This window comes from Mus musculus, chromosome 11, assembly GCF_000001635.26.
Source record: "Mus musculus strain C57BL/6J chromosome 11, GRCm38.p6 C57BL/6J".
NCBI lineage: Eukaryota > Metazoa > Chordata > Mammalia > Rodentia > Muridae > Mus > Mus musculus.
This window is the reverse complement of record NC_000077.6, coordinates 107,242,404-107,265,450: the sequence shown is the minus strand read 5'-3', so window position 1 is coordinate 107,265,450 and position 23,047 is coordinate 107,242,404. Positions and strand designations below refer to the sequence as shown.

The 23,047-nt window shown below is 47.7% G+C and overlaps 1 protein-coding gene across 5 annotated transcripts in view; it reads left to right on the top strand.

Annotated features, from left to right (window-relative positions):
* Pitpnc1 (phosphatidylinositol transfer protein, cytoplasmic 1) overlaps nt 1-23,047 on the top strand; it is a 262,829-nt gene that overhangs the window by 205,270 nt on the left and 34,512 nt on the right. For all 5 annotated transcript variants that reach the window (NR_153311.1, NM_001359616.1, NM_145823.2 and 2 more), the window contains exon 6: nt 13,334-13,429. Coding sequence is in view for 4 of the 5 variants with exons in the window: in NM_001359616.1 (NP_001346545.1) it covers nt 13,334-13,429 (96 nt within the window). In the remaining variant the exon portion in view is untranslated. The remainder of the gene's footprint in view (nt 1-13,333; nt 13,430-23,047) is intronic.

Genomic DNA, 23,047 nt, shown 5'->3' with positions numbered 1-23,047 from the left:
GAGTCTTAAGCGGTTTTGGGCGGGTGCCCGATGCATTGTTTTGCCCGGAGAGGCTTGGTAGGAATGAGCTGGATGGAGACGCAGGCCCTGAAGCACCTCACGATAGTCATTCGGTGGATGGCAGAAGGGAAACTCTCTAGCCTCCAGCGAGCCAGGCTGCAGACCTCCTCCCTTTGCCCACTTATACATGGCGACCCCAGCCAGGTCCCGGCAAGCCTTCTCCCCCACCCCACCCCCACCCTGTCCCCGTACTTTATTCTCTTCCCTCAAGGCTGAGTTAGTCAAAAAGCTCATACGCCTAATTATTCTGCGGCAGAAACTCTGCCTCTGTGCAAAGCACTCATTGTGTGAGCTCAAAAAAAAAAAAAAAAAAAGTTGAAGGACTCAGGAGACCAAAGTCACCTCCAGGAGAGACACCAAACCGCGAGGCTGGTGAAGGCCAGGCAAATGTGGGCCTGGCAGCAGTTTCAGGTTCGATATCAATTTGTCAACTTGAGAGAAAAACCAGCCGTTCCCGCTCCCAGAGACCACCTTGTGAACTGAAATAAGAAAGAACTGGGAGAAATTGGAGCTATTTTAAGCTCAGCTTCTGAGATTTATTTTTGGACCCATTATTGATCTTACTGCGGGGAAACCATACAGCCGTCCCTGCGCCAATATCCACACCTGCCCGCGGGAGGTGCCCGCCCCATCTCCTGGGCCCCTCTGTGTCCAAAGGAGGCCGTGGCTCACCCAGGGAGAGGCCTCGCTCCTGGGCTGCCATCTGCATCAAAATTAGAACAAGTTCTGAATGGAACCTTGTTACAGCCGCCCTTGGAACCTAAACTTACAAGTATGTTTTTTGGGTTTTTGGGGTGCTTTTTTCCCCCTACCTTTGAAAACGTTTTTAGTTAATGAACCCAGCTGTAGCGTTTGCGACCCTGCTGTACTGAATGTCTCTGCCTCACCCATAATTAGTTGTCATGGCCTGGAGCACCTGATTAGGATGTTGGCAGTGGTGTTGCTACACACACACACACACACACACACACACACACACACACACACACACACACCCCACACACACACCCTACTCCCATTCCCCATCCCCCAAAACAGTCTTTTCCACATTGGTCGCTGTATTGATTCTTCACCACATAGCCTCACTCACAGGAGTCTGGGGATCCCCAGGTCACCTGGGGGTGGGGGACCTTGAGGCATGGCTTGAAATAGTTAACTACCCTCCTCCTATCTTGCACAAGTCCCTTTAAGGCTTGAACACAGGATTCGAAGTGTTGCTTCCCTCAAAGGTATCGATCGAGGCTGCCCCTGCCTTATCACTTTACCCAGCATCCTTTGCTCTTTGGTCTTCTTGTCCCCATTCTACCCGGGCTTCACTGGTGAGCTTTGTGTTGAACCTCACTGACCTCAGTCAGAGCCATGACCCTGAGTTATTCCCGCCTCTCCATCTCTCATGCGAATTGTGTTCCCCAGGCCTCTGTTTGTCATTATAAAAATCTGTGACCTTTGAGGTAGGCAGAGAGTGGAAAGCACCCGTGTACCTTGGGGCCTCCCAGAAGGTCACGTTTGGTCACTGAGAACAAAGCCACATGTTCAGGGTGGTGAGCATCGTCATGGCCTGGATAATGAAGGAAAGGATCTTGTGAGTGGAGGATTGTGGGAGTTTCCTAGCCTGCCATACAAATGTCTCCAGTCAGGAGGCAGCACACAATACAAGTGTTCTGACCTCACTATGCTAGAGGTCGGAGGTTGACCTCAAGGTGTTCATGGTACCATGGTCCTCCAAAGGCCCTCTCAAGCATCCTTCTTCACCTCTCTCCAGCATCTAATGGCACCAGACATTTCTTGGCTTGTGGCTCCATCACTCCAGTCTCCGTACCAACCGCTCATTACTGTCATTGTATCTGCATCCCTTCTTATAGGGATGCCCAGCATCAGATTTCAGGACCATCTTCTACCTGGAATTCCATCCTAAGATCTTTAACTAATTACTGTATGACTGTACTGAAAGTTCCTGTGTGCAAGTAAGGTCTTTCCCGAGCTTCCTGATAGATGTGAGTTAAGGAGGGAGCCTACAGTTCAGGAAGCAGACTCCTGTTTTTCAACTTTGTTTGGAAACTGGTGTTCCTGCAAAAACCTGTCCACAGACACTTTCAGTTCACAACTCTCTCTTGAAATGGATGAACATCGCTCGCACGATGGGAAACAGTTTAGTGCTAGGAAGGCGTGAACTTTGAGAGCCGGGACCACAGAGAAGGGTCAGGAGGAGGCGGTGCTAAGTCTGTCTCCAACGTTCTCAGAGGTTCCGTTCCCTGTCTGAGGCTTCTGTCTTCCGTGGAGTGCTAAGAGCCACACATGGGGTTCTTGCCAGTGGTAGGCAATCACGGTACCAAGTTCCTGTCTGAGACTCTTACAGAGCCCAAACAAGATGTGTCTGTGGTTTCCAGAGCCGGAGTGGACCGAGGATATGCTGTGAGTCTGTCTGAGAGTGATGGGTCAATTCTACATTTTAACTGTTGTGGAGATGACAAGACCCCCATCTAATCATGCTTGAAATACATGTACACACACACCCCAACCCTGGAAAAATACCACTGTAAAACTCAGGGCTGGAGAACTGACTCAGTAACTCATAATTCAGAGGACCAGAGAATTCCCACAACCCATGTCAGGCTGCCTTCTTCCAGCCTCCAAGGGCATTTGCCTCACATGCACACACCCACAGACAGACACATATGCCTGTGATTTTTAAAATTATTCAAAACAAATCTCTGAAACGGTTATCTGGAACAAAAATAAATAAATACAAAACAAAGGCTACGATAGTCTACTAGAAATGTGGGACTGTCGTTTGTGTTTATAAACAACAAGATGGTACTGGATCTTCTATATACAGTTGGCTTGTTGTTGTTTGCCTAGTCTTTTTGGTTTGGTTTCTTTTGTTTGAGACAAGATCTCCTGTCACCCAGGCTGGCCTCAAACTCCTTAAGTAGCAGAGAATGACCTGGAACTTCCGATCTTCCTGACTGTAGCTCCCAGTGCGGGGATCACAGACCATGGTGCCGGGTTTTTGGAGCTGAAACTTGGGAATTCATGCACACTAGCCAATTTCTAAATGTTTATTTGTCCTGCGCTCAACAAACCAAAGGGCTAAGACACCTATATGCTTTTGGATGCCTGCTAATCTCTTATCTCTTCCTCATGCTTGGAGAGAGAGAGAGAGAGAGAGAGAGAGAGAGAGAGACAGACAGACAGACAGACAGACAGAGAGAGACAGAGACAGAGAGAGAGAGACAGAGAGAGAGAGAGCCTCAGAAATACTTTTAGCGGCCAATTAAGGAAGAGAATAGCACTGGAAGGTGTATGGTCTCCTCCAGGGAAGGTTAGGCTCAGCATCTCCAGACTCCACTGTGAGACTGAGTGTACTCAAACTGATCCCCAGCCGTGGCAGTCACCTGTCATCCCCAGACTTAAGAGGCAGTATCTCGGGGAAGATCATGAATTCAGGGCCCAGCCTAAACTGTTAGGAGGACTCTGTCTTGGGGCAGGGAGGGGAATTAGTGTAAAGGGTTGTGATGTCATTCAGTGATAGAGCGCCTGCCTGCCTGGTCCTGGATTCCAGCAGCAGCTCCTGTGCCAAAGTTCTCCTAAGCTCCATCTCGCAGCCGATCTTGGCAGAGAGTTCTATTTTAGCTAGCTAAAAATGATACCGAAAATGGTTCTTTAGTGACTACTATCAGAGTCAGGCCAGGAGGCTAGAAGGATGGCTCAGTGGTTAAGAGTCAGTCTTCCACTAGCAGCCTTTGGATAAAGACATAGAACTCTCAGCTCCTCCTGTACCATGCCTGCCTGGATACTGCCATATTCTCACCTTGATGATAATGGACTAAACTTCTGAACCTGTAAGCCAGCCCAATTAAATGTTGTTTTTATAAGACTTGCCTTGGTCATGGTGTCTGTTCACAGCAGTAAAACCCTAACTAAGACAGAAATTGGTCTTCTGGGAGACCCAGGTTCAATCCCCAGCACCCACATGGCAGCTCGTAACTGTCTGTGACTCAAGTTCCAGGGGATCTGGCACCAATGCACATAAAATAAAATTAAGTTTAATATATATATGTATACATATATATATGTATGTATATGTGTGTGTATACATATACATATACATCATGAAAAGGATCAGGCCAGCCTCCCAACCATATACTTCACTTTGAATCTGCTCCCTGTGGTGGTTCAAGATGTCAGGGTTCTTTTCTATTGCTCCTTGACTTCCCAAGCCCCTTACCAGCCTTTAGAGTCCTTGCTCCAGGCTCAGCATCCCTGTTGGGAACCCTGCCAGCAGGCCACTCAGAGGACAACCATCTTGTTCCCCTTGACATTTCCTATCTGCCTTGTGCTATATCATCCCACCACAGACTCCTGGCCCACAGGAGTGGGGGATCGCTACATCCCATCCCATCCCTACCTCCTAACCCAGCAGAGCCTTTCCCACGAACCCTAACCCGCAGCAGGCTGCTCAGGCCTGGTTCCACATGGATTCTCTTACCTGCAGGAGTGTCCTTCAGCACTCGCTGGATGGTTCTCCCATCCCCCACACTCCTCCTCCTTCCCTGGTCCCATAGCTGCGACACCCTAGCAGTGTAGTCTAGTCCCAAGGACAGATTTCAGGGAGCCGGCTCTTTAAAGTCCCTCCTTCCTCCTGTGGTGCTTCCACAAGGCTGCGGGCTGCTAGGGTTTGTGTTTAGCAGACTTTGTGACATCCTGGGTTTGGTCCCTCGGTTTCCCCCCAAAACCAAACCCCAAGTGGGTAAAGCAAGAAAAAAACTTTTCTTATGTTTCATACATACTGGTGTTGATAACGATTTTGTTGAGTTTTTAATGTTTGCCACACAGTGAAATGATAAATATTTCAGGCAACGATTAGATTACGTCCAAATGTAATTAGACATTGTATACATATATTAAGATGCTATGTTGAGCTTCATGCATTTTCAATTAAAATTATTATTCTAAAAAGAAAATCACACTGGGTGTGAGCCCAGAAGTAAAACATTTTCCCAGCATGCAAAGGCCCTGTGTTTACACCTATATAGGTAGCATTATTTATTTGTATATAACAATACGTAGTAAACATTTTAAAACTGATAAGGTAAAGGTAAAGGATTTACATGACTTGAAGAGAAAACGGAGTATTAAACGTTTAAATGTTAACAAAGGGCTGGGCACATAGGCGGGATGGCGAGTGTTTGTCTAGATGCATGTTCTGGGCTGAGCTCTACCCCAGTCCCTATACAAACCAGGCGTCACGGTACAAGCTTGCAGGGCTATCCCTTGGGAGGATCAAAGTTGTTCTCAGCCACATACATAGTAATTTCAAAGCCACCCTGGGTTCCATGAGACCATGGGTTTAGAGAAATAACAGCAACAGAAACAGGAAGGTCCCTCAAACCTAATACCCTGAAGAGGAGTCAGGCTGTCCCTGAAGCCGAGCACAGCGTAAGGACAGCAGAGGCAACGGCCTGGCAGGACCTCGTAGGTTCACCACTCCACTTTCAATTCCCTCAGAGCATCTGGAAACTGGGGCCAGGGGGCCGGGGGTGGGGAGGAATTGAACCCCTGGCCTTCAGGATGCTTTACCACCACCACCCCCAAGTGGCATTGGAAAACTGTTCCCTTTTGCCTGACCAAAGGCCTAATGATGCTGTCCAACAGAGGAGACCTCTCCAGAGAGACGCTGCCGTTTACCCAGCGTCCCAGTCAATCCACCCAGCCTTAATACCCCTAAAGCCCGGGGCAAGCGCAAAGTTTGATGAGGATTAAATAAAAGCAGCTTGCCTCCCACTGCACTGCCAGATGGGGCTCTGATTCTGCTCCAAGACCAAGGTCGGCTCAAGAATGAGTCTGGGGCCATCTCTGCCCCCAGGGCTGTGAGCGCCAGCAGTCAGTTCTGTAGGCACTCCACCTTAGAGATTGTGGGTTAGACCCTGGAGTCTCAGGGCCACTTCATGCAGCTTACTGTGGGATAGGCTTCTTCTTTCCTCCTGCCACAAGATAGGCAAACTCTCGGCCTGGTTTGAGCACCCAAGTTGGAGGCTCGGCCACCGGTAACTCTAGCTCTGGGTCACCTGAAGCCCCCACCACCACCACCTCAGCAGCACTCACACACTCGCACATCCTCTCACATAGACACAACACAGAAACGTCACTTTTTAAAATGGGGGTGGTGAGACCCATCCCATGGGTGGGCACCGATCCCTGACACTATTAATGATACTAAGTTCTGCTTGCAGACAGGAACCTAGCATGGCTGTCCTCTGAAAGGCTCCACCCAGTAGCTGACTCAGATAGATGCAGACACCCACAGCCAGACAGTGGATGGAGCTTGGGGACTCTTATGGAAGAATAGAGGGAAGAATTGCAGCCTGCAAGGGGATAGGAACTCCACAGGAAGACCAACAGTGTCAACTAACCTGGACCCTTGGGGCTCTTAGAGTCTGAGCCACCAAACCAAGAAGCATAAACAGGCTGGACCTAGGCCTCCCCACATAGGTAATAGAAGTACAGTTTGGTCTTCATGTGGGTCCTGAACAATGGGAGCAGAGCTATCCCAAAAGCTGTTGCCTGTCTGTGGGATATGTTCTTCTAGCTGGGTTGCCTTCTCTGGCCTCACTGAGAGAGGATGTGCCTAGCCCCAAAGAAACTTGATGTGTCATGGTGGGGGGATACCCAGGAGGGGGGCAGTAAATTGTATTAGGTATTTCTGGGTGGTGGTGGTGGTAGTGGTACACACTTTTAATCCTAGCATTCGGGAGGCAGTGGCAGGCAGACCTCTTTGAATTCAAGGCCAGCCCGTTCTTCATTGTGAGTTCCAGGGCTACAGGGAGAAACCTTGTATTGAAAAAGCGAATACAAAACAAACAAAAAGAATGTAGGAGTGATGCGTTTTTGTGGAAAGACATAGATTTATGAAGATGCTGTATCCTTTATGAGGAGCTGAGGTATCTTTGAGGCTTGGCATTTAAGGATAGCTGCAATTTGATAGCGTATGGATCATGTGATCCTCTAGTGTGTTGTTTGACTGAGTCTTGTTTTAAATCTAGTCCTCACAAAATGCCAAGACCCCTAAAACCTTATTTTCCACCCCTGAGAGGCCCAGTGTGGAACACACATAGTAGGGATATAATAAACATTTACCAACCCACCGAAGGATTGTCTAGACCAGATTGACCTGTGAGTGGGTCGGTGGTGGGTTATTGTACGGTCTTAACTCATACAGAAAGACCCAGGCTGAAAGTGGGCAGCGCCATGTCCCGGTGTGGGGCCCTGGAGCATGCAGAATAGGGAAGGCTAGCTGAGCACGAAGCGCGCATGCGTTCCCTCTGTCCCTGCCCGCGCATGTGATGTGAGGAGCTGCCTCGGGCTCCTGATACCCTGACTTCTCCGCAGTAGCGGGTTATAAATTGCAGAGATGGACTGTAAATTGGAATTATGAGCTAAAATAAACCCCTCTCTCCCCGAAGTTGCTTATCATCAGGATATTTTATACCAGTGACAGGAGTAAGGCGAAGACAGGAGCGGAGAGGCAGCAGTAAAGCAGCATTATGCTTTAGCGTCCCTCCTCACTGCCCTTTCTCGGTATGTCTTAATTAATCACATCCCAGATGCTGAACAGTGGCTTGGCTGGGCCTCTGTGTCCTTTCAATTGTATCTAAAGCATAAAGTGAAATGTCCGGTAGGTCTTTCTCAAAATCCCTACCAATCCGCCATCTCTGTACTGCCTCCGCTCATAGCCTCAACATACGACAGGAAATTACAAACAAACAAAAAGCAGGTGGGAATGATTTATTTCGTGGAAAGATGTAGGTTTAGGTAGATACTGTGTGCCGTTTATGTGAGGAGCCGAAATATCTTCTTTTGAGGTTTGGTATCAAAGAATAGCTGACCCCCTTTTTTTTCTACCTACACCTCAATTTTAAACATAATACAATTTATTTTTTAGAATACTTTTATGTTTACAGAGAGATTGCATGACAGTACAAAGACTTCTCATCTATGCTTAGGAAAGTTTCTCCTTTGGGGAGTAGAGATTAATCTCACTGTTTCTCATGCATGCTAACATTAAGGTACACCCTACACACACACACACACACACACACACACACACACACACACACACAGAGCCTCTGAGTTTGGACCTTAAACCATAGAAGTTGCTAATACCAAGAATGGAACCCATGCATCTGGATTTCTGCACTGCTTCCATTAGGCTGCAAACCCCATGCCAAAAAAAAAAAAAAAAAAAAAAATCATAAAATTTGGAAATGAAACAAGAGAATACAAAACTCTGGGAAGACGGTCCTTTTCCAGGAGAAAGCCAGACTGCTGGGAACGGCACACATTCTGTTTACGGACAGACAGCCACAGAAAGTAAGCCAGAGCACACTCCAGTCAGGACTGTGTGACAGAAAGGAGCTGACCACACAGAACCATCCTCACTCCCTTGGCTGTGCCTCCACAGTGAAGTATGCAAACCTGCTCCCTCCATTTCTAACTTTCCTCCCTTGCCGTTACAGTGTTGAGAATCTTTGTATATAAATCTTTTCAGCTTCATTAGACAAAATTCTCAAGCATGCATTTCCTAAAGTGGTTGTGTGTGTGTGTGTGTGTGTGTGTGTGTGTGTGTTCACACGTGTGTATGTGCGTACATGTTGATGTGTATAACAGACATGCGTGCAGGTGTTCATGCACATGGAGGGATATCTTTCTTATCTGTTCTCTGACTCACTCTTTAGATTTATTGACTACATAGAGGCTTCTCGTAAAACCTTAAACGCTAGAGCATAGCATACTGTTCCTTGGAAACGTTGGCTCGCTAATGTCTCACACCTGAAAATGTTGCCCTCACTTGAGTTCCTGAGTTCAGGCACTAGAATCCTACCCAGAAGTATTGACTGCAGAGCCAAAGTCATGCGGACTTCCGCACACTTGGTATTTCAGGGGCTTTGGCACAAACTAAGCATCTTGTTATTAAAAGAGACTGGAGATTGGACAAAGCTAGCTCCTGATAGAACACCTGAGCTACTGAGCCAGGCATTAGTGAACACTCCACGGTGGCCAGAACATATATTTTATGAGTAGTCAGACTCCAGGGTCATCTTCCTAGAAGGAAACAAGAAGTACTTTGGGCTAGCGCTGGTCTTCTCAGAGGGCAGTGAAAAATGAGTCTTCCCTCATGGGGAGCCTAATGGGAGATCTGGGAGCCATGCCCTGCACTCTCAATTTTGTTGCTGACTGACTCTATGACCTTACAGTTTTGAACCTCAATTTTCCTCTTCTGAAAATTGGGAATATATAATAGAAGTTTTATTCATGCCTCCTCCCCCTAGGTTTACAGTGTGTTCATTTCCTTCGTCTATAGTGCGTTCTTTATTCTGCCTTTTATTTTGGGAACAGCCTTGGTAATTTTTCCAGGGCAGGAATGCAGCCCTCACCATCCCTGTATTTCTCCAAGCCAGACCCAGCACTTGAATGCAGTGAGTATCAGCTAGGGCCCAAGCAGAAGGCAGAGATCACAGTTATTTGAACAGGAGGAACTTAATATCAGGAGTTACTAATGTCTGATAGAGGCAGCTACCAAGATAGGGCAAGAGCATAAAGGTTACTGTAGAGCTGAGAGTGCCCAAGGAAGGAGGGACGTTTAAAGGACCCGTTCTCCATGGCTGAGGTGTCAGATGCGGACATCTCTGGAGAAGGTGTGGCTGTCTCACACACACACACACACACACACACACACACACACAGACACACACACACACACCCAGGATGGCAAAGGAGTTCCTTAGGCTCCCTAAACCACAGCTAGGTGCCAGTTACTGAACACCACGAAGTCTTCTGGGACACAGGCAAGGTGAGGTTAGAGGCCAGGTGTGCCAAGGGAGTTGGCGCGCACTACCACCAGTGCGAAGCTAGAATGCACATGGAGCCTGCATCAGGAGGGCCAGAGCGAAGTGGTTCCTGGGCCCACTGCCAGGACTGCAAGGTCATTGAGTAACGACCCTCCAGGCACGCAGCAAGGCAGAACAACATCCTTTCCCACAGACTACACACACCCTCCAGGATTCAAGTCTGAAAGAGACCAACCTTTCCCCAGTAGCATCTCCCTATCGCCCCCTATTGGCAGGGCTTGAGTACTACTTGCTCGAGAGAGGAAATGCTCACAGGGTCCTAGCCTTAGAGTCAAGAAGCAGGAACGTAACGTGAGTGCTTTTTTTTTTCATCTTCTAATTACAGTTGGAGAAATAAATGGTTGAGTCAATAAAGTACTTGCCACACAAGCAAGAAGACGCGCCTTCACATCCCCAGCACTCCATAGAAACCAGGTGTAATGGCATACATTTGTAATCCCAGTATTTGGGTGACGTGGCAGAAAAAAGAGGGTCCCTGGAACCCACCGGCCAGCCAATAGCCAAATGGATAAGAACCAGGTTCAGTGAGAGACCCTGTCTCAAAAGATAAAGTTAGGGATCTTAGGGAGGGGCCTCAGCCAGTAAAAGCACCTGCTATTCAAACTAGGGAGGGACTGAGTTCAAATCCCAGCATCCAAGTAATTAAGGAAGCATAGTCATTCGCGCCTGTAACTCCAGCTGTGTGGGGGGCGTCGAGACAGGAGGATCACCAGAACTTGTAGGCCACCAGCCTCCCTCCAGGATCAGTGAGTGAGCCAGAGAGTGACCGAGGACACCTGACATCCTCCACAGCCTATACTCACACATACTTGCTAAATTAATTCATCTTTAAAAAGACAGACAATAGGAAAGTTGATAATGACAGAAGACACCTGATTAATCACACACACACACACACACACACACACAATTACATTCCTTAAAACCACACAGCTTGCCAGTGGCCCTCTTAGCACCTGCCTGCTTCCTTTCCTTTACATCCCATAGATTGCACCAGAGAATGTCAAACCACACTGTTTCTTTTGTAACTTACTGTCTAGAAAGCCCCGTCCCCTCAGGCATTCTGTTTTGTCTTTCTCTCCTCTTGGCTTGCTCTTGAGAGACTGAGAAACCAACTCTGACTCCCACAATCCCTCGTTTTTCGCAACTAACTTCTCCACAGGCTCGCCTACCGTCTGTTTCATTTCCAGGCAATCCACCGGTCTATCCCAGGCAGTAGGAGTGCCCAGAAGCACTGGACTGAAACCGGCCATGGGAGGAACTTGGGTCCATCTGAAAGCCAAGCTTTCCAGGCTTTTGAGAAATGTACCACAGACGTCTCAGGGCAGGCTGGAGGTTCATCTTCCCTGACCAGTCTGCAGTCGTTTGTCCATAAGGCCTCTAATTTTAGAATTTAGAACATATTAGGAGAGTAGGCAGTTGGGGGGCAGAGGAAGTGACTCATTGATCCCCAGAAACATAAGAAGCTATGTGTGATGGCATGAAGTGCTGGGAGATGCAGGAGGGTCCCAGCAGCTTACTGGCCAGCCTGCCTAGCTTAAGGTTCGCTGAGCTCCAGATTCAGTGAGACACCCTGATTCAAAAATAGGTGGTGAGTGAAAGAGAAACCCTGGCTCGCTCGTGTCATGTATGGTGCTTGTGCATACATGTATATACATCAAAATAGAGGAAGAAGGAGAAGACAGGCAGTAGAGCAAACAGCACATTTGGCAGAGAGTTTCCGGGATGACCACTAAGCTTAAAATGCATGTCAAGACAGTGTTGGTAGGCATCTGCCATCTTGGTTTTTTTTTTTTTTTTCAAAATGCCCATCATTTGTGGAAGAGCCTGAAGGGGTTCCCTGGTAGTGGAATGAGACAGGGTACAGAGATTTCTTCCAAGGATAGTGTGGCTCTCCAAACCTAATCTGCTTAGCATCCTCGGAAGCTGCCTCATCGCTTCAGACCAAAATATGGGGTGTGTATAGTGATTAGTAAGTGTTCTAGAACTAAAGAACCTAACCACGCTGCACCCTGATCACACACCAATGAAATCACACTCTTAAATGATCATGAAAAATACATGTGTGAGTTGGGATGGGGCTCCACTGGTAGAGTGTTTGTTTATGTTAATACATGAGCCCCTGGGCTCAGTCTTAAGTATCTCAGAAGACCAGGCGGGCCGATAAGTCTGCAATCTCTGTACTGGGGTGGTGGAGGCAGAAGGATCAGAGGCTCAAGGTTGTATTCGGTAGCTTGGGCAACAATAAAATCCTGTCCCAAGAAGGAAAAACACCTGGATGGTGGTAGTGTAGCCCTTTAGTACCAGCACTCAGGAGGCAGAGGCAGGTGAATCTCTGTGAGTTCTGGGACAGGCAGAGCTATGTTGAAAGACCTTGTCTCAAAAAGAAAAGTTATGAGAAGAAAATATTTAATCCTAGGCAAAGGAAAGGGCTTGTGGCTTATTTTCTCTTTGCTTGTCTCTGTTTCCTGCAATGAGAGTGAATTGTGAATTAAATACATATAAAAGTTAATGAGGGCCTGGTGAGATGGCTCAGCAGGTAAAGGCATCGGTTGCCAAACCTGGCAGCCTGAGTTCCATTCCCCAGGACCCACATGGTGGAAAGAGCAAACTCAAGCAGCTTGTCCTCCGACCTCCACATAGACACTGTGGCATTCATACACACCACACACACACACACACACACACACCACACACACACACATATACACACACCACACACACACATACACACCACACATACACACACACACCACACACACCACATACACACATACACACACACACCACACACACACACACACACAAATACACACACACACACATCACACCACACACACACACACCACACACATACACACACACACACACACACACCACACCACACACACACACACACACAAATAAATGCAATAAATAAATAAATGCAATAACTTTTTTTTTTAATTTATTTAACAAAAAGGTCCTCATACTTTAGTCCTCTAATCTTGGGCTGTATCTCTGCTTTTTGTCTCGGCTCTGCCTGGACGAGCTGCCAAAACTCAGCAGTTTTCAAATTTTTGGAAGAGCTTTTTGGAAAAGATTTGTTTCCTCTTTCTTGAACTTCTAAAAACAGCCCACTTCTTCATCTCCCCCTCAGCGTGCGATGACAGATCCTACACCTGCCTCTGATGCCACACAACCTAAGTGAGGACTAAGAACCTGTCATGATTCTCGCACATGCTGTGGCAGGCAAAGCCAGTGGGTGTGGGGCCACGGGAAGGTGCCCTGTCAGGTGCCTGTTGCCCTAGGCACGGATGTCCTAACCACCAGCGCTCAGCAAGATTCCATCTGCTAATCTTGGATGTGTTGCTCTGTCTTTTCAGATTTTTGACAGTGAAGCCAAAGACCTCGAGAGAGAAGTGTGCTTCATCGATATCGCCTGTGATGAAATTCCAGAACGCTACTACAAAGAGTCTGAGGTAAGTAGCCGTAATAGAAGCAACTCGTTCGTTCATTTGTTCATTCATTTATTCCACTGTGGTTGATGAAGCACTTTTTTCCTAGGACACTTCCATGTGACTTTTATGTTCCTTTGGTTTAGAATCAACATCTCGCTGGTTCTTTAAGATTGATTCTTTGGTCGGGCAGAGGTGGTGCATGCCTTTAATCCAAGCCCTTGGGAGACAGAGGCAGGCGGATTTCTGAGTTCAAGGCCAGCCTGGTCTGCAGAGTGAGTTTCAAGACAGCCAGGGCTACATAGAGAAACCCTGTCTACGAGCCTGCGAGCGTGCAGGTGTTTTCTGTACACAAAATGCATGCAGTTTCTGCAAAGGTCAAAAGAGGGCGCCAGATCCCCTGGAGTTCTTATGGATGATTGTGAGCTGCAATAGGGGTGCTGGGAATTGAACCCAGATCTGCTGGAGAATCAGCCAGTGATCCTAACCACAGAACCTTCTCTCCATCTCTGGATTTGTTAATCCAAGTTCAAAGTGGAGTCCCCGAGCTGCCCTTTGTTTGCTTTTGGTCTTCCTTATCCTCTCAACTCAGACGTCATCCCCCGTGACGTCAGGGTTCCTGGGGCTAAGCATTCATCACATTGGCCTCTCAGAATGCAGCAGCCTGTCTGTGTGAGGACGCAGACGGCGTTACATTTCTGTCTTTGGTGTTTAACATAAAGAAAATCCTCAGTCAAGCCTCCAAACTTTGATGGTTCATGTTGGCCCAGAAACCATCCTTCTAAAATAGCAGGCACCTTCCCGAGGGCTTCTCTTCTTGCCTGGGAATGGATGAAGGAGACCGGCTTCCCCTCTGGCTTGTCCCCTGCCAGTCCGCCCTCTGACTCGCCTGTGCCACTGTCGATGCCAGTCATTATTTATATCCTGTTAGTAGCTTATTAATGGCTGCTGATGGAACTTGAGTGGCCCGCTTGTGAACAGTGTCCCAGCCCTGGAATGACAACAAATGCAGGGCTATTTTTGTTGTTCAGCTACACGCAGCCAATCATAGTGTGTTTATTGGGGCCCAGATTTGTCCTTGAGCTCTAACGAGTGGACCTTGAAGCTCTTCTTTCATACTCATTAGAGCTAATGTCATGCATAAACCCATTAAAAGTAAACTCCGGGCCACTGAGATGGTTGTACGGTTAAAGGTGCTTGCAGCCAAGCCTTGAGGGCCTGAGTTCAAGCCCTAAGACCCCACATGGCGAAAGAATATAGACTTCCACAAGTTGTCCTCTAATCTCCACACCCACACTGTGCACACTCCACGTACGTACACACACACACACACACACACACACACACACACACACACACGTAAATAAATAAGCGCATAAAGAAATTTTTTTAATTAATTAATTTATTTATTTTTCGAGACAGGGTTTCTCTGGGCAGCCCTGGCTGTCCTGGAACTCACTCTGTAGACCAGGCTGGCCTCGAACTTAGAAATTCGCCTGCTTCTGCCTCCCAAGTGCTGGGATTAAAAGCATGCACCACCACGCCCAGCTCTTTTTTTTTTTTTAATTTCAACATGAATTCTAGTTGGTTACAAACTGGACTGCCCTGTGGTTTAGATCTTTACCTGCCTATTTGGGGATTTGTTTATCTGGGAAAGCCTTACTTGGTTTTAGCAGATGCCCTCCTGCTTCACTAAAGGCTGAAGATCTGCTAATTGCATTAAATCCCTCAGGCCGTGTATGGTAGCTCTCCCTTCACACAAGCCTCGCAGAGACTGAAGCTCACGGCTTCTCCATTCTCAGATCTCACCAGCCATTTTCACAGTGGCTCCGAGAGGATGCTCTCTCAATGGTTGTTGAAGGAGTGAGGGAGACCGAGAGCTTTGTATTTCCTTCCGGTGGTCATAATTTTGTAGCAAGTGCCGTTGAAGAGAATGGACCTGTCGCCATTAAACTACCAGTTGGGAATCAGAGATATTTTGTCCTGTAGTGTGAGACTTCTGGGTTACTCTTGCAGCTCTGTGGTTGATCCTTCCAGCATCTTAAAGCCAGGAAACCTTGGGCAGAAGCTGGTAGCAGGGGGTGAGGTGGGGGTGGGGATCTGTAGTTGTGGGGGAGTTGGGGAGCCTGTCACAGGGTGTATTCTTTTTTCGATGCTGATAAATCCAGACCATGTTTTTCTGAGGTATGCCTTTCCACCAGTCTACTCTCCCACATACTGTCACCCTGGCTAGAGGAGGGGACCAAAGCTTTCTGTCTCTTTTTCCCACTTACCCCTGGAAGCCTCTGAGCCTCCCATTAAGGTGACCAGAGCTGGGAATTTTCCACTGGCTGGCTGCTGACAGACCTACTGCCACAACGATTTGAGATCTGAGGGACACTTTAGGGACCCAGGACCAGCTGATGGCCCTGCCTAAGGGCCTGGCTAATTCTCATCCTGCAGGGTTCCTGTTTCCTACCCAAATCACAGCCTGAGCAGCAGCTCCCAACACCTCTTAGACCCAGCTCATCCTTCTTTTATTACTTTTTATTTTTTATTCATGTGTTTGTATCTGTGTGTGTGCGCACACACGCACAGATGCCTTAGAAGGCCAGAAAACAGCATCAGATCTCTTAGAGCTGGACCTGCATACAGCTATGAGCTCCCTGAAGTGAGTGCTGAGCACAAATGCCCATAACCACTGAACTAACCTTCCAGCCCCTCAAGTTTCATTCTTATGTCAACTAGAGGGTCTGAAAAGCAGGGCTGTTGTGGGGTCTTTTTAACGGGAGCAGAGAGATGGCTACATGGGTAAAATGCTTCCTCCCCAAGCTTGAGGAAGTAATGTCCTAGCACGCCAGGAGACATGACCAGTAAGGTGAAGAACGGTCAAAGAGGACACAAGTGTGGACGACGGGCCCCCGGGTATTCGTGGGTGCACACACACACAATTGGGAGGTCAGAGAGAGCACCTCTACCAAGCAGCACAGACACAGAGTCCTGGCTGCCTATGGAATTCAGAAAGCTCTTGGTGCCAAGTCACATGCCCAGGTCCATCAGTGCCAGCGAAACAGCAGAGAGGGTGAGAATGAGCTCTACACAGTCTGCCCTCGCGATGAGGCTGATATACGGCTTCTTGCTTCTGCCAAGATTTCCATCCTGACTCTCTGATGCTCTGCCAAGATTTCAAGGTGAAGTTCCCAGTGGAGGAAGCAGGGGACTGTGCAGAGGGCACAGGCCAAGAGACCCATCTGTAAAGCCAAGGTGGCAGTTCCAGGGTAATAAGAGCCCCACCCTACAGAACTGGTCCACCCTGGGCAGCCTCAAAGACAAGTGCAGAGATCTTAGATGATGCAAATGGCTCTCTTGCCTGGTCATTTAGTGTGTCCCTTGCTAGGCTTGCCTTCCACGATGACTGTGGCCAGAGAAAACAGTACGTTCATTGGCTCCAACTGCATCTGGCCAGAGACACAAGCTAGCCAGATGTAGGAGGGTGTGTCTTTTACGTTTCAGATGTGCTTCCAGTACTAAGGGGCAGGGGAGAAAAGGAATGAATGAGATTCCCTAGTCAAGAAAGTGAAGGGTGTGCTGAACATGGTGGCTCACCCTCTAATCCCAGCACTCAGGAGGCAGAGGCAGACAGATCTCGGTGAGTTCGAGCCTATCCTGGTCTACATAGAGAAACCCTGTCTCAGAAAAGAAGGGAGGGAGGGAGAGAGAGAGGGAGAGAGGAGAAGGGGGGAGAGAGAGAGAAAGGAGAGAAAAGAGGGGCTGTGGTTTTAGTGGTAGTGTGATGGTTTTGTTTTTGTTTGCTTTTGGGGGCTTTGTGGGTTTGTTTATAGATTTATTTTATGTGTATGCATGTCTTGCCTGTGTTTAAGTACAGACCACATGTGTGCAGTGCCTAAGGGGGCTGGAAGGGGACACTGAATCTTCTAGAACTGGAGTTACATATGGTTGTGAGCTGCCGTATGAATTCTGGGAACTCAACCCTAGTTCCTCTGCATGAGCATCGTGTGTTCTTGACCGCCGAGCATCTCCCCAACTCTCTGCTACCTTTTGATCTTGGCTTCTTGTTTCATATGAAGGAAATTTCTCTCCCTGTCTTCTTTTTTTTTGTTTGTTTGTTTGTTTGTTTGTTTTGTTTTGTTTTTTTGAGACAGGGTTTCTCTGTGTAGCCCTGGCTGTCCTGGAACTCACTCTGTAGACCAGGCCGGCCTCGAACTCAGAAATCCGCCTGCCTCTGCCTCCCAAGTGCTGGGATTAAAGGCATGCTCCACCACGCCCGGCTTCTCCATGTCTTCTTAGGGAATGTAAAAGCATTCGTCTGATGACAGAACTTAGTCATTTTAGTAAGCAAGTTTAGATTTTGAACTTGAATAGCAATAAAGAAGGGTCTTACAGGGCTCAGCCATTAAGAGCCTTTACTATTCTCCTAGAACACCCAAAATCAGTTCCCAAGTAAAATGAATGAGGTAGGGTGTGCACGTGCGCGCGCACACACACACACACACACACACACACACACACACACACACACTGTCCTAGCAGTGTGTACCCCTGGTGTACAGTGGAAAATGTGCTGGAGCAGAGAGGGTCTTTAGATGGAATTTGATTTAGGACTTTCTCCTTGGACTAAGGTGACTCTGAAAACTTGGTCTCCAGGTCCCTGGATTATAGTCTTCCTGGCCCAGAGCATCCTTGGCAGCTGGTTCATCATTCGTAGCAATCTAAAACGTCTGTTGACTCCACTCTTAAGGGAGAGAGCAGGGAACAGAGAGAGACGTCTAACTTTTCCAATAACTGTCAAGGGTGAGAGATTAAATGCTGTTTGTTAAGGACAGGCCCCCAGAAAGGAGATAGAGACACCAGATGAGTAAATACTACCGTCCTTAGCTGCACCCTTCCAAACCTCTCAGCTCTCTCAAATTAAAATACTTTCATCTGGGTCTGCATCTTCGTGGTTAAGAGTACTTTAGCTTCTCAGTTACCTCCAAAGGTCCTTGTTGGACACAGCTACCTCATGCTGAGATGAGTAGTTAAATTAAACTTGTTATTGTGGTGGTGTGGTGGGTGGTGGTGGTTGCCTCTCCCCGACATCACCATCTGTTTCTGAGAGAATGAAGCTGTTTGGGAATTGTCTTCCCAGAGCCTCCGGGGTAATAAGAGGGGTCACAATTTGCTCAGTTTGGGGAAAGAGAGAAGTGCCCATGGCCATAGGGGTCCTCTGTGAGAATCTTGGGACCCAGGGGTAGGGAGCCATCAAGGGAGGGATACTGAAGGGACGGGTCCCCAACAGCTGCTGCATTGCTGGACCTGAGCCCTACCCTCACCAGGGGCTGGGTAACACTAATGCTGTTAGAGTCTAAGCTGGGGCTGCGTCTGTCTCCGTAACGTGGTGTTTGTCACGTCTGCCATGTGCAGAGACCCTGGTTCCATCCCTAGCATAGAAAAAAAAAAGAGAGAAGAGAGAGGAATGGAGGGAGGGAGGGAAGGACAGAAGAAAGCCAGTTCTTGGTGGTCACCTGTAGGCATGGGTATGTAGGAAGGTAGTGGGGAGGGAGGGAGGCAGGCAAGCAGGCTGGTCTTGGTAGTCATCTTTTGGCATAGGGAGGGAGGGAGGGAGGGAGGGAGGGAGGGAGGGAGGGAGGGAGGGAGCCATGAAGGCAGACTAGTTTTGGTAGTCTGGACGTAGCCTGAGCAGTCAGTCTTAGACAACCCTGAGAACATGTCTCAGCTCCCTTCCCTGGTTCGTCACAGCTAGAACAACCATACAGATGTCATTTCCCCAGGGATCAACATAGGAGAGCCTATGCTACATAGCAAGTTCGAAACCAGCCTGGGTTCCATGAGATCTGTGTTCATAAGGAAGAACTACCATCCCGTGATTATCACAAAACTAACATCCCTCATCCCAAACCAGGCTGTTGTTGAAGTCGTGTTTGTGGTGTTTGTCCCTGAGCAGAGTATAGACATAGCATTATTGTAGACTCAGTGTGTGCTGTACTTGCCTTTCACAATACACTTTATCTCGCACACCATCTTCCTGAGCCCCTCACACATCTAGTAGATGTGAAATGGCTCTATAATGTGCTGCCTTTTCTTTCTTTTTAAAGATTTTATTCACCTGTGGGAGAACGGGGTTGAACTTCGTAAAGGAGTGTTGTGTGTGTGCAGGTGCTCATGGGAGCCAGCAGGGGGCGTCCAATCTCCTGGAATTACACGAGGTTGTGAGCCACCTGACCAGGGTGCTAGGAATCAATCGCTGGTCCTCTGCAAGAGCAGCTGCTGCCCTTAGCCAATCAGCAATCTCTCTAGCTTCCTCATTCTGTTTCTCCTAAAACAGAGTGAAGTTTAAGTGGCTAGCATTAAACTTTGAACCCTCCTCCTGTCTCAAGCGCTCAGTGTCAGGATTGCAGCCATGAGCAGCCAAACTCCATTTAGCATGATGTCAATTCATTGTCCTGTTCATGGTCTTAAAGGTGTGTCCATTCTTTCTCTTCTGTTTGTTCCCATGTTTCTGAAGAGTCAGGTCTTCCTCTCTGTGTGCATCTATATGTTTCCAGTGTCAGGTATCTTCGATCATTCTCCACTACACTTATTTATTTAATGTATGTGTCCTTATACTTAGAGATCAGAGGATAACTTGTGGAAATCGGTTCTCGCTTTTCACCATACGTGTTTCCAGGATTGAACTCGGGTCTTCAGGCTTGGCAGCGAGCACCTTTATCCACTGAGCTACCCTCTCCCACCATGCTTTTTAAGATGAAGCCAGACTGCTGCTATGTGCCTATAACCCCAAAAATCCAGAGGTAGAGAAAAGAATCCTAGGACTCACTGGCGAGCACCACAGCCTGTCTGTTAGTTCTATAAGAGTCTCTGTCTTTAAAATAAAGGACAATTGAATAAGACTCCTGATATTGATTTCTGGCCTATACACGCAAGTGCTTGCACACAAACATACACATAGGCCAAAGTCCAAGAAAGAGTTCAGCTTGTTGTAGAGGGATCTGTGCTAAAGACAGTCTAAAGACCATCATTTGCGCCTAAGTTCGCATCTTCTGTTCTCACGTGACAAGGGGCCTGGCTCTGTGAGAACACGGAGAAGACCACACCCATCACACATCATTATCTGGTGTCCATCTTCCCTTCCCTTTGGGGGTATGGATGTAAAAATGAAATGAGATGCTATCGAGGCAAGACAATGACCTTGGTCCTTGGCATACAGTAAATGCTTATCCTGGCTTTGTTTCTGCTCCTGTGATAAGTATCCCGACTAAAAGCAACTTAGAGGAGAAAGGGGTTTGTAGCTGAGAAGTCACCGTGGTGGGAACTTGAAGCAGTTGTCATAGGATCTGCTGTCGAGAGCAGAGAGCAATGAATGCGCGCAGACGTGCCTGCCTTTTCCTTTCTCATACGATTCTGCACCTGCAGTCTAGGGGATGACACTGCCCACAGTTGGCTGGATTGTCAAGACAGTCCTCCACAGGTGTGCTCCCAGGCCAGCCCGATCTGGATAGTTCTTCAATTGAGACTCTCTTCCCAACTGATTCTAGGCTATGTCGGGTTGACCATAAAAACTAATGAGGCTGGAGAGATGGCTCATCAGTTAAAATCCTGCTGGTCCTCCAGAGACCCTCACTCCATTCCTAGCATATACAAGGAAAGATATCAAAAACTAAATCTCTGAAAAATAAAGAAAACTAACCATCGCAGCATTGGAGATGGGTTTGAGGCAAGCATGTGCCTCTGGCCCGTGGCTGCCATGAGTGGCACTCGGGAAGTTTGTTTGTGTGCGTGGTGCTTTTCAGTCAGCAGCATGCATCCAGGAGAGAAGCAGAAGTGTGATTCTGATGACAGCCCCAGTTCCTTGAGTCTCAAAACCCTCTGCAACCTCATCAAGATGCTTCAGAAACTAAAGCCATTTGTGCTGCAAAGAGTTACCAAAAAATATGTTCTTTCTTCTCTTCTGGTTTAACCTCATTCCAAATGCAGCGTGTCTGATTCAGCATCTCTAAGAAACCTTAGAGCGCAAATTCAACGTTATGCCAAGTTTTGGCAATCTGTTCCTTCAGGTCCCAGGATGGTGCCTACCTTTAGTTCATTTTCTTATGCTATCTCAGAAGACCACGGAGCAGTTAATTTATTAACAATAGAAGTTTAGTTACTCACAGTTCTAGAGACCAGGATGGCCAAGAGTCTATTGCTGGCGTCTGGTGAAGGGTTCATGCTGCTTTAAACATGGTCGGTGGCAAGGACACAATTCAAGGGTTAGGATCTCTCTGCTTACTATATTCAAGTTTTTAAAGCATTTTATTGATACTTCATCTGGGAGGAGGATAGCAATAGAAGCCCCAAAATTTGCCTATTCTCCTCCTAAAGGGGAACACCTCTGCCACTTGTCTTGTTGTTGTAACAAAGCACCCAACAGAAATAACTTTGGACTCTCTCTTAACCGCCACACCAGTCTTATTGTTTAAAAGTTTTTACAGATCTGGCTCTCCAGCACTCCCCTGTTTTCTAGAGACCAGTGGCCGGGGTATTCTGTCACTCTGTTGTTCTGATAACCAGTCCCCCTTTTGTACGAGAGCTCCAACTCAGTCCACCTCATTAACTCAGATGAGGGCATGTTGGAAGGGATTCCTGATGGATAGATGGGAAAGACAGTTCTGGCTTGGGAAATTCCAGCAACTATAGGAGCACCATCCCAGGAGCCACAGACAAAGGCCCAGTCCTTTTATCATAACAATGACATCTCACGGATTAAGTGAAATTGTGTATGACGTGCTTGGCACCGGCTCTGGAGTCAATCTTTGTCACACAGCCCATATGCTGGTTTCCCTTTCTTCCATCCTTGGCTCTCTTCTGAGCCCCACCCATGGAAAGCATCAGAAAGCATCAGTAGTGAGTGGTCTTTGCGGAGTGTTCAGTTCTTTCGTAGTGTTTATCCCAAGTCCCCATCCTCACACTCTTTCTTTTCTTCTCAGCATGGTGAGTTTTGAATGTTTCTAGCCCTAGATTTTAACTGGGACAGGTGTAGAGCACATGCCGAGGCACCCCCCCCCCCACCACAGGAACTTTTGTTCTCTAGCTCTCTACGTGCCAGACAAAACTTAAGAGCCAACTTGTTCTAGCCGAGTCGCTTTGCAGGGGGATGGCATAAATCGCTGTGTTTGCGGTACATTCTGGTGCCGAGAGCAAAGGCCTTAAAAATAGCACTTTGGGTGCTAACTGCTAACAAAGCAAGAATTGACCCTTCCAGCCATGACTTCCACTTAGGCCTGTTCTTCTCTTTTTTTTGGAAACTGACTTATCATGGCTGACCTTTTAAGTCAAGTCTTCACTTAGCACTCAAGTACGCGTGCTCTGAAAACTCCCGAGTATGATTTTTGTGAACTACGGATCTCAGACCCAAGGATTCACCCATTTAGAGGAGACGGTTTGAATCATGCATTTAGCCAGGGAGATGGCTCGATAGGTAAAAGTGCTTGCCATTAAACCTGATGCCCTGAGTTTGATCCCTGGAGCCCACACAGATGGAAGAATAGAGTCAGTTCCTGCGAATTGTCCTCTGGCTTCCACATTTGCACCATGGCACATCTACACACACACACACACACACACACACACACACACACATCCGAGACAGATCGATAGATCGAT